We start from the raw sequence: 12,834 nt of genomic DNA on the forward strand, positions 1-12,834 counted from the left end.
CTACTAGCATTTGGTTGGACATAACCAAATATTGAATAAATATCGTTGAGGAAGAGAACACTTCAATTCTATTATGAATGGGACGGCCCGCGCTATGCAACGCGAGTGCCACGCGAGATCATGCGACTGTGTGCGTCCGTACAGGGCGCACGGCAGACGTGCACACATACAAGCTGAACTCCTACTTTTCTACGGTGTTACCCTACATAGTTTTTATTTTTATGGTACCAAATGAAGGGACGAACAAGTCGTTTGTCATCAGATTTTACTTTCATACAAAAATAAATGGATTGCACTCTGTGCAGGACGGGGATGTAAGTTGTCGCGGAGGACGCTTGCACGTTTGAACTTATATGGAACTAAAGTTGTTGTTTATGGTTTTAGTACTATGATGAACACCTTAATTGTTACCTGTCACTTTTACAACCTGTAAGTACAACCAAAATGATAATGTGACATCCCTACGCTTTGAGTGAAATATGGATCGTTACCTACATTGACCGTTACCTATAAGTCAATGGTTACCTACGTCCTTTTTTATGTATATTATAGGTAGTATGTAGTATAGAGAAATATACTATTTTACTTTTTTATTTTATTTTTTTGTATAATACTCCGTATGCGTTTGGTCCGCTGTTACGTCTTCAGTATCTTGCTGTTTGGTATGTAGTGTTGGACCTTGAGTCCTTTGAGACGTGGCGGTACAGACGTATGCCTGGCATATCGTGGGTACTAAAGGTTACCAATGTTGAGATTCTACATCGTATGAGAAAAGAGTTCGAACTACTCTGAATCGTAAAGGAAAGGAAGCTGCAGTATTTTGGCCACGTAATGAGGGGCAATAGATACCGGATTCTTCAACTAATAATGCAGGGAAGAATACAGGGAAAGTGTAGTCGAGGCAGAAGGAAAATTTGGTTGAAGAACCTGAGAGACTGGTTCCACCTTAGCACACCCTGTACCCTCTTTCGTGCAGCAGCTTCAGAAATGAAAATTGCCATGATGGTCGCCAACCTTCGTAAAGAAGCGGCACACTAAGAAGAAGAAGAATATTTAAAAGTAAAGAAATCACTTTAAGTTATCTTTACTTTTAAACATGGAACCTATAACTTACGTAAAAAAGGAAACATTTAAGTTAAAAAGCAAAAAATGGTATTTTGACTAACATCAACTTACGTATCGAGATATTGATGCGCCGAACAGACGGGAGTTGACATACTTGCCTTTTTACACTGTGACTTGACTTATCATCATCAACCCATTTATACGTCCCATTGCTGCGTATGAGTCTTCTCTCAGGCGAGAGCTTTGGCCATAGTCCACCACGCTATCCCAATGCGAGGTTAGGGATCCTCATGAAGTTTTCCTCCGCTCGAAACCCACTGCCTCTGCTGGCGAGGCGGTTGGTCAACCCATTAGGATACCAGGGCTTTGGATTCGACTCAAAAGAGATTATAAGATTAGTTTAAATGCATCGCAAGTGCCGAGGCGTTGTTACTAGTCAGAACTCAAGGATGCGCATGCGCAATAAATACGAGTGATTTCCGCTAAATTTCCCGCTAACCTAATAAACTAAAAATACACAAGCAAATGTTCTCACGAGTCAAGAACTATTATCTTCACTATCATTCGTTTATCTTTTGATAAAAAGGAAACACCTTGCTCCGAAATATCATTTAAGAAACGGTTTAAGTTGTGCGAGGAATTTACGCGTGAATTCACTTTATCTTTTTTTTTATGATACCAAGTACGAACAATTCGTGTGCCTGATGCACCTGTACGATATGCGATACACCTGTTCAGGGCCCCAAATCTTCTAATTATGAAACCAATGGTCGTTGAATTACATATTGCAACTGATAATATAACATACTTGTTGACGATTATGTCTACTTCGGACAAACCGTCAAATTAGGCAGACCCAGCTTCGAGGGAGAGGTCAATGGTCGAATCCGACTTGGTTGGGCAGCTTTCGAGAAACTCCGGGATGTCTTCTCGTCCGCAAAACCGCAGTCCTTGAAGACAAAAGTCTTCGAGCAGTGCGTGTTGTCAGCGATGACCTACGGCTCTGAGACGTGGTTACTTACTGCCTCATAAAAAAGCTCAAAGTCCTTCAACGAGCCGTGGAGCGAGCAATGCTCTGTATTTCTCTACGTGATCGAATCAGAAATGAGGAGATCCGTAGAAGAACGAAAGTCACCGACATAGCCCAAAGGATTATCAAGTTGAAGTGGCAGTGGACAGGGTATATAAAGCTCGTAGAACTGAAGGTCGTTGGGGCAGAAAGGTTCTTGAATGGAGACCACGAACCGAAAGTCGTTCAGTGGGACGACCCGCTACTGACGGAGATGACCTGGTGGATGCACGTTGCGTCCGACCGGCTAGTCTGGCAATGTTTGGGGGAGGCCTGTGTTCAGCAGTGGACGTCTTCCGGCTAATATGATGATGATGATAATATTTGTTATTCGGCTAAAATCTAGTTGCAATGGCAGTTGAGTCGCAATTCGGTCAGTGTCCATTTCGACCCGAATATTTCCCTTGGAATATGAACAACTGGCGTGAGATATAACGTGTGCTGACACACTTGTTTGCAGTTTGGCTCCGTATCGGGAAGTATAAAGAGCAATAAGTACCGGGACTTCGGCTCCAATTACTTATTTAAAGTACACGCAGTGGCGTATTTGCCCTAAGGCCCGGGCCTAGGGCGGCCAATCGCGATAAAAATTCACTGATCATAATAACTCAAAGTACCAAAATATTCTAAAGGCTCACGCACATTATTGCGGGCCGCACTGCACCGCATCATATAACACTAATCTTCCTATATATCACTTTCGTATATTTTTCGTACATCACTACATATTATCACTACCGCGTCTGTCTGATCACAATAAACTCAAAAACTATGAACGGATTTTCAAGCGGTTTCCACCAATAGACAGTGACAGTGAAATTCATTATGTCTTTATGTCATTATGTCTTCCAGTATATGATGAGTGCTGAGAAAGGGGCGGCTGGTACTGACTACGTGGCCTGAGGTCTAGGGCGGTTACGACTGCGAATCCGCCACTGAGTAGACGAATACTGAAAGTGGATTGATCGGGAATGTATACCGATTGTACCCGTGTCCCGGTGTCCTTCATCTGTACAAAATGTTATCAAAAAAATCAATAGACTGTCTGGGAAACCCAAGGGCCGGCTACCTTGCCCAGTGCATTAGCCATACAAAGGGGAAGCGCTGCCAGCATCTTGGGCATCTTGTAAAAGCACGTGTAAAAACATGATTCCTAAAACTTTTCACGATACAGAAAAACACGAACTTATCTCGAAATTTGACAAAAAAGCCGCTGTATAAATAGAACACGTGTAGTATACGACATACACAATATTTCAAATCACTAACTGTGTTTATAAAAAAATTAATTCCTAAATTAAGCCACGCAAAATGAACCGTATTAGTACGGGAAAAGTTTTAATTCGTGCTGAGGTAGTGTTGACTCTTTCTTCTCAGAAAAATCCCAAACAGACATAAGACTGCAGTACTTATTAATATGTTTTAATTTATTCCAGTTTCCATTATTAATTAATAATAAAAACTTAATAAAAATTCAAATTAAAACTTTTATTGAATTTATATTCAATTTTTTTTTTGTGAAATTACTCCACGAGTTTGTTATAATTATCAATACGAAGATCGAACACTCAGAAAAAATTCCTTCGGTCCGGCCGGATTCGAACCGACGTCTTCTAGCATACCGTGGCAGACGCCATACCAACTAAACGACGGAACGAACCAGCGGACCTCGCGAATTTTTCTATGTGCTTGCGTCGTAACTTTGTATTTGGTTTTTCAACGACTTTTTAGCCGTAGCGCCGTCTATGAGAAATCTATGATATTTCGTCACCCATTTACATACCTTTACAGCTACCAGCCCCGGCTAGAGATGTCGCTATTCATTGTATTTAAATTTTATTGAATTGATATTCAATAATTTTTTTGGGAAATTACTCCACTAGCTTGTTATAATTATTAATGCACAGATCTAACACTCAAAAAAAGTTTTATAGATTCGAACCGACGTCTTCTAGCATACCGTGTCAAACGCCGTACCAACTAAACCACGGAACGAACCACAAAAAATAATTGAATATCAATTCAATAATAATTTAAATACAATGAATAGCGACATCTCTAGCCGGGGCTGGTAGCTGTAAAGGTATGTAACTGGGTGACGAAATAGCATATATTTCTCATAGATGGCGCTACGGCTAAAAAGTCGTTGAAAAACCAAATACAAAGATACGACGCAAGCACATAGAAAAATTCGTGAGGTCCGCTTGTTCGTTTGTCAAACATCTGTTTGTTTGAAAAAACAAATAAATATACGCAATTTAAATTCGGAAAAATAGTGTCATTTCCTATGTGTAACAATCGCGAAAACCTAAGAACTCGATAGAATCGACTCGTTAAGTGTACACTTCAACTTCTTTCAATAACAAATAAGTTTTTTTTATAATATCAAGTGATGGGACTAGCAAGTCGTTTGCCTGGTGGTAAGCTGCACACTTTGTAGAACAGTTGTAGTTGTTTCTCAATACAACTAAAACGCAACTATGTGATAAAATATTTTTTTAGTAAATATTTTTTTGTAGTTGAAAAACCGTCTAAGCGTTTTAGTAACGAAGTGGGATCTGACAATTGCATACAATGCTCACGATCACCTTGAATAGAAACCTTACAATGTTAAAGGCTTACTTATTAATCTTTTTACTTTAACTAGATGGTATTGTCATGAGAACTATTCAGAATTATACACGGAATTCACTAATTGGGTCATTGCAAATGTTTCATAGTAAAACAATATGATACCTAAATAATGCACCTGTGTAAGATTTTTTTTATTACTTGAAAAACTACACTTTTTTGCATTCGTTTGTAAAATAAAATAAGCCTTTATTACTACTAGTGTTAGTTGACATTAACAATTATTACTAGTTACATTTTCATGTTATTAGCTACATTTATATACTATAAGTTACTTTTACATATCAGACGTTACACTATTATCTACATTTACCTTATTAGCTAGCAACAGTAGTAGTCACCTCCTCGGCGTAGGCCTCCCCTGTTGTCATCCATAACTCCCTATCCCTTGCTTTCGTCATCCATTTTGGTCCTGCTTTCTCTATAAAGCTGTCTTCCCATCTTTTCCTCGGCCGACTTTTACGTCTTGTTTCGTTTCTTGGTATCCAATCAGTCACTCTCTTTTTTGAATTGTATACGTTTAACAGAGTTCCATTTTTAACCGACTTCAAAAAGGAGGTTCTCAATTTGACTGCATTTTTTTGTGTATGTTACGTGCTTACATTGACATTTGTGAACTGATTACGATGATTCTTTTTTTTTATTTTAAAGGGGCTACCTCAATAGTGGTCCCATTCAAATTGGAAGAATAATCCACCTCTAAAGGGTCAAATTAACGGTTACCATGCCCGTATGCCACACAGAGGTCCCAGGTTCGATTCTCGGGCCGAGAGAAATAGTTGTATGGCCTACATTTATTTCTCTCGTGAGTTTGGGTGTAATTTGTGGTTGTCTATGTGTGTGTCCATGGCACCCGCGACACAGAGTTTCCCTAGGGGCCATGTTGAGTGTGTGCGTTATTAAAAAAAAAGACGTCTCACTGCCAGATACGGGTCTCCTCACAGGCAAGGGTTTAGGTCATAGTCCGCCACGCTGGTCCAATGCGTGTTGGGGACTTCACAGTTTTTCCGAGGGTTGTGAACCTTCATCGACGTGCAGGTTTCACCACGATGTTTTCATTCACCGGAAAGCTCATAATATATTTCAATTTAAATTTCGCACATAAATTCCGAGAAATTTAGAGGTGCGAGACTGGATTCGAACCTACGACCTTCTGCTTGAGAGGCAGTAGGTCGAACCATTAGGCTACCACGGCTTCATTATTTTTTTTATTCAATTAAAATGAATCCGGTTTATTAGATTTCACCCACGTTAACCGTTTTCAAAACCAGAACGCAGTAACGCTCGCATTACTGCTTGTCGACAGCAATAGGTGGGATGGCAATCCTTCCCTGGACAATCTCTTTCACGAAGAGATCTACTGCTACCAAAATGTCAAAAATTTTTGGGGCATGTTAAAAATGTGTGTACAATTTTTTATTTAAAAAAAACTCTTTTTCACGTCGTGCGCCTGGTGGTAAGCTGCACGCCTGTACATAACAGTTACAGTGCCGCTCAGAGTTTTAAGGCGCAAAGATCTAGGGGGCACTGCCACTGCGCCTGACACCCTGAGACATAAGTTGACAAGTCCTATATGCCTGTAATTTCACCAACAGCCAGTGGCACTGTAATCTGTTATAGGCCAACGATCTGTACGTCACGTCAGTTAATACTGCAAAAAGAATGCAAACAAGTTGATCGATCTGTAAATGAGTTGACAAACTTCCAATATTAAACTGGCAGCTATTATTAAAAAGTTCACATTGGCAAGGTCAGAGTAGAACCGGTTCTAAGGCAATGACCTCTTTCTCTAGTCAAGATAACATTTGCATAACATCGGTTACCTGCACCTGGTGCGACACGAAAATTTGGTTGAAATTAGACGACTTCGGCATCCCAATGTTTTGCGACTCTTGGTAGGACCAATTTGGGGAACGAACTTTTCTGAATTGGTTTTGTTTTGGGTGTTTCGGGTAGTTGCCCCTGAAGTAAACATAGTCGCAATTGGTGCGTGATTAAAATCCATAGCGACGTCGTCCGTCACCCTAAGACACGTTGACAAGTCCCATCAGCCTCTAATTTCATCAACACCCTTAGAGCATTTGCGCACTACTTTCGATTCGTATCCGTTGCGAATCCGAGAAACGGCGGTCTACCATTGTTGGTCACATTAGGTGAGATTGTGGCCAAGCGCGTGTCTTTTTATCCTGAAAAATAATTTGCCCATATTCCCAAATTCTATTATAAACAAGGCATTTGCATTCCTCCGGCTGGTTTGGTCAGAATGTCATTGTGTACTTATTCAAATTGTGTAATTGTTAGTATTTATTTGGTGTGTGTTCAAACCTCAAAAAATCCATTTTCCTAAATTGACTTATTTTCTAAGTGTCCTTGTTTTTAAATGTCGGAAAAAAAACCGTGAAATTGGCGTACAGTCAGTGAAACTTGATTTTATTAACTTGACAACAATATAAAATTCTCTTCTCGAAAGAAAAAAAAAACTTGTCTAGTGACGGGACGAACAAGTCGTGCGCCTGATGGTAAGCTAGACGCCTGTCTATAACAGTTGCAGCGTCACTCAGAGCTTTAAATCGCAAAGATTTGAGGGGCACTGCCACTGCGCCTGTCACCCTGATACATAAGTTGACAAGTCGTATGTGCCTGCACTCTTCCAAACCAGACTACAGATATTATTGCTTGGCGGCAGAAATAGGTAAGCTTTACTGCTACAAGTCTTTGCGAATATTATGCTATTAGAAATTCGATATTTAGCTTAATGCATTCTCTTTTTAGTAGTAGAAATAAATAGTTTAGTAACAGTAGAGTTTAGTACCGACATCTTACCTATTTTTGCTGCCAAAAAGTCACGTGAACATTAGTGTGTTCCGGTTCCGAAGCGTAAGGGTGCTAGTGAAATTACAGGCACATGGGACTTGTCAACTTATATCTGAGGGTGTCGGGCGCAGTGCCAGTGCCCCTCAGACCTTTGTGATTTAAAGCTCTGATTGGCACTGTGAATGTTCGGGACAAGCGTGTCGCTTACCACCAGTCACACGACTTGTTCGTGCCGTCATTTAGTATTATAAAAACAAATATTCTGTTTGTAATTCATTCAACTATTTTTTTTGAGGTATTGGCCCCATTGACTTACAAATAAATGGACGACGGGTCTAATACAAAAACCACGAAAAAAATGTCCCAAGTCAACCTAATTAAACGTAGTGACATGTAAAGGAATATGAAAAAGCTAAAACGTTGAATTTAAATTATAATGTCATCGCAGTAATGTCTAATTTTGCTTGCTTCGCTGTCAGTCGAACAAACGAAGACTAAAGCGTGAATGACGCTCTGTATACGATTTTAACGCCCTATAAGTTCGGACACTTTTTAGCGGGGACCCGACGTCCATATAATTGTAAGTCAATGATTGGCCCCTAAAGTTTTCTTTTCTTTGAAAAAGTCAATTACGCCCATTTTGCTTACTAAATAAGATTAAAAGAAACCTCTTACAGGGGGTTGTAGATCTCGTTCCACTGATTAACTGATTTAGCTAAAATGTAGACTACTTTAGTTATGATAAGGGCGTCAGTATTCTTCTCCCCCTTTATTCAGACATTGTTCTATCTAAAAATATTATTGAAACTTCTACTCGCGATTGTTAGGACAATGAACGTGTTGTTTATTAGGTTGGTAATAATATTCCTTATTGTTCTTTGCAGCATACCGACGGCGAGATGTTTACAGCTGTTAATGAGTTTTTAGATGACCTACGGTGAGTTGTATATGTGGAAAATTAGCTGGGAGACCATCTTAACTACTAATAACTAACATTACTCACAAAATGGCGTCTATTTGGGCATCTGCTTCTCAAAACCATAGTGAAAAAAGGAAAAAAAGGCATATAAAGTCATAACACATAGAAAAACTCGTGAGGTCCGCTGGTTCGTTCCGTGACTTAGTTGGCATAGCGTCTGACACGGTTTGCTAAAAGAACCAACGTTCGAATTCGGCCCGATTGAGGGATATTTTCTGTGTTTGATCTTTGTTATTAATAATTGTAAGGAAAAAATAATTAATTTTGAATATTTGTCTTTTTTGAAGATGCAGTAAAATCTAAGTTCATGGCGCAAAAGTGTTGCCCGCTTGCAAGCAGCTAGTGATTACAGTCGATAAAACATTCTGTCGATAGAATGTTGACTATGCTTATGCAATAAGTAGCTGAACTGGTTTTTTTAAAATGTTACAACTCCTGGGCACACACACTACATACACTGCATTTAGATCTGTCTGTTAAAAAAAAACAAAAACTAGACATATTTTTTTAAGTTTTTAATTTGAATCCAACAGATAATCAAATCCGCCTGTACTTTTTCAAATATATATGAATAAAAATGGGTTTCGATATTAGTAGGTCAGCTGTCAAAATAAGAATAAAAAAGGTAATAATGCAATTAGTAATCTCTGAACGTCGTAACATTCACAGTTCAGATATTTTTGGCAAAATTTTATCTTCTTTGACAATCTATCGATAAAACTATCGATAGCAACTACAGGACTATATAAAATTTTATAACTGGCAACCCTGCACATATAATTTTACTCCGTTTTCAAAAAAACAGACAATACTAACAAATCGGCAAAATCATACTTTAATTTACGTCATCATAAAATAAAGTCATGTCATCGTTGCTAACTGCTTGAAAATGGCGGGTAAATTAAATGCAAATAACCTAACGTAACCTAAAAAAAGAGTATCAAATAATATTATTGAGATATTTTTTACGAAATATCTCCACTAGTTTTTATTATGATTATTATTACAAAGGTCGAACACAGAAAAACTTTTTCGACCTAATGGGACTAGAACCCGCGACCATACTGCACAGTAGTGCTGCTCTTACCAACTGAGCTACGAGTCAATTTATCCAGCTGTCGAAATTCTCCTATGTGTTTTTGTTGCAGTAAAGAAGGTTCTAAAATCTCTCACAAGATCTCACTAGTAGTTCAGAATGCTGAAAAATCAAGTACAAAGATCTTTAACAAAAACGCACAGGAAAATCTCGACAACTGGATAACTTGACCCGTAGCTCAGTTGGTAAGAGCAATACTACGGTGCAGTAGGGTCGTGGGCTCAAGTACCGTCACGTCAAAAAGGTTTTACCTCTATGTCCGATCTTTGTATCAATAATTATAGTATCTAATAATATAAGATAATTATGCTCATTATTGTCGATTTCTAACATCGAGTATATAACCAGAAGTAGAGACGAAATAAGGGCCATCGATCTCTGACAACTCATCAGGCAAATGGGCCTTATATTACTTTTAAATATCAACACTCGTTTGCGCTGAAATCACAAATTAGAAAGTTGAAACAGTACAGCGCCAACAACTGACCTGTGTGTACGTCTCCGTATATTCCAAAAATATTCTGTATTTATTGTAATAAAAATAATATCTCTAACTATGGGGGGCTGTTCCGTACGGTGGTGTGGGCAAACAGCCAGTCATCTATTTACAAAACAAACGAAATCACATTTGATGACACCCGTCCATTGTTTCGAATTCGGGCTTTCCAATCGAAGCGCAGTTGTCACCGTAATGGTTTGGCAGAGTAGTTTTCGTACAAATTAAATGACATTTCGTCTCTATTTCTGGTTATACACTCGCTGATATACGATAATATAAAATGCGTCAATTATCAAGCGATATTGGTTTTGCTTCCATATAAAAGCGTAGTCGTAATACGATAAAACCCATACAACTGTTTATTTACATCTATAGGGATTTATTTATTTATTTATTTATTTTTTATTTATTTGTTTATTTGCAAACTTTACAGCTTTTTAATTTTCGTTTACAATCATAATAATATACGTATATAGCCAATAACAAAGTTTGTCATATTACATTTTAATTATAGCGTTACTTTATCTAGCGTTAATCTATAGCCTAATCGAAAAACAAACATGTTGAAAATTTACATTAAGTTCTTAAATTAATGGTAATCTACATATTATTAAATTATTACATACAAATATAACATTATTATTATATAAATTATAAAGGTGTAAGTGTAAGTATGTTTTAGTGTTGTGTGTGTTTGTGTGTGTGTGTGTGTGTGTGTGTCTGTGCTCTGTTTGTTTGATAATTATTGCCTTCTAAACTGGGGGTGATCCTTCAATATGTTTAGAAATTGAGTGCGGTTTAAATGGAAGATGTCCACGTCTCTAAATCTATCCTCATAAGTGCGCACTATTCTTTGCAAAACAGAGTGTTTTGCGTAATTCGAACGGGCTAAGGTCGTACACAAGGAGTGCATATGCCTCGTGCGTTTTGGACAGGCACACAGACCAATGCAAGCCGTTAATTCAGGACAATCCAATACGGAGTTAACCACGTCATATAGAAACTTCATGTCAGACAACAGACGTCTAACTTCGAGAGAATCTAGCTGATAGAAGTTAAGTCTGTCGAAGTAACCATCTTCCCTTTTGAGGCGGTAGTGCAATCTACGTGTGAAACAACGCTGCACGGACTCTAACTGGGCTATATGAGTCACATAAGACGGAGACCATATAGGGGCTGCGTACTCCATCACGCTCCTGACATAAGCAAAATACAGCTTTTTTAAAGATTCAATTCTTCGAAAAGATTTAGCACTTCTATGAAGAAATCCTAGCATTCTGTAAGATTTCTGAGCAATGAAGTCGAAATGCGATGTATACAAAAGCTTATAATCTAGTATTACACCCAGATCGCGGACGAGTTCGACTCTAGGAATACAGGTATCATTGAGATGGTATTTGTGAGACAGAAAAATACGCTTCCGGGTGAACGTGATAACTTGGCATTTTTTGACATTCAGATCAAGACGATTCAGTCTACAATAGTCCGTTAATCTGTCGAGGTCCGCCTGAAGCCTTTCGCAATCAGCTGCACAACCAATTGGCATAAAGATTTTATTGTCGTCGGCATACATTAAAACATTTGAATACTTAAAACATGTCTCAATGTCGTACAAGTATATGTTGAAAAGTAAAGGACCTAAATGAGACCCCTGCGGTACGCCCGATGGGACGGATTCCATATTCGATTTGAAAGCGCCAATCCTAACAGCCTGCGATCGATTCCGTATATAAGACTCAAGCCACCTCAGCAAATCCCCGTGCACACCGATATTATTTAGTTTAGATATTAAAATGTCATGATCGATGCGATCAAAACATTTTGAATAGTCGGTGTACACAGTGTCGACCTGGCCACCTCTGTCCATGTGCTGAGTAATAAAATTTGTGAAAACAGCAAGATTAGATACAGTCGATCTTCTGCGCATGAAACCGTGTTGAGAAATTGGAATATAGACTGCGGCCACCGGATATAATTGGTCATGAACGATTGACTCGAAAACCTTACCAAAAACTGACAATATCGACACGGGTCTATAATTCTCGACGTTCTGTCTTGAGCCGCTTTTATGAATCGGAGTGATGTAAGCCTCCTTCCATATGGTGGGGTAAACTCCCTCGCTCATTGACCGCCGAAAAATTGATGTCAGAGGAGTTGCAAGCTCCTTCGCACACTGTTTCGCAAAAAATGAAGGAATACCATCACTCCCAGCACCCTTGTTACGATCCAGTTTACGTAAATATTTGAAAACTAAATCTTGTGTAATTTGAATAGAGTTGATTGTATTAATTAAATTAGATGGAGCCATAGCGAGGGAAGGACGATGAGTAGTGTTAGAGCCTCTATAAACGGAAAAAAAATATTCTAAAAAGGCATTACATATATCAGAGCCTCCACATGTCACGCGATCACCATGGGTCACATGAACGGGAATGCCCTTGTCCCTACGCAATGACCTAGTATATGACCAAAAGTGCTTTGGGTTGGTAGTAATTGCCGTTTCACAGCCATCGATATAACGTATCCAACACTCCTGTTGAACTGTCTTCTGACGTTGCCTGAGCAAGGAGAAAGCATCATAGTCCAGTTTGTTTCCGTATTTCTTCCATGCCTTATGGTACTTGGATTTTTCTTTAATAATATTAATTAGAGGCTTAGAAAACCATATCGGATAACCACAA

General features: G+C 38.8%; 1 protein-coding gene across 2 annotated transcripts in view; it reads left to right on the forward strand.

Moving 5' to 3' along the window:
- Positions 1–12,834, forward strand: part of LOC113232259 (juvenile hormone esterase-like) — a 67,961-nt gene that overhangs the window by 27,329 nt on the left and 27,798 nt on the right. The window contains exon 2 of one of the 2 annotated variants that reach the window (XM_026466924.1): positions 8,464–8,516. The exons of the other annotated variant lie outside the window; for it this stretch is intronic. Within the exon in view, the coding sequence (XP_026322709.1) occupies positions 8,479–8,516 (38 nt within the window). The 5' untranslated portion in view covers positions 8,464–8,478. The remainder of the gene's footprint in view (positions 1–8,463; positions 8,517–12,834) is intronic. 2 annotated transcript variants of the gene reach the window in all.

This window comes from Hyposmocoma kahamanoa, unplaced genomic scaffold, assembly GCF_003589595.1.
Source record: "Hyposmocoma kahamanoa isolate Upper Pololo Valley unplaced genomic scaffold, ASM358959v1 67, whole genome shotgun sequence".
Classification (NCBI taxonomy): Eukaryota; Metazoa; Arthropoda; class Insecta; order Lepidoptera; family Cosmopterigidae; genus Hyposmocoma; species Hyposmocoma kahamanoa.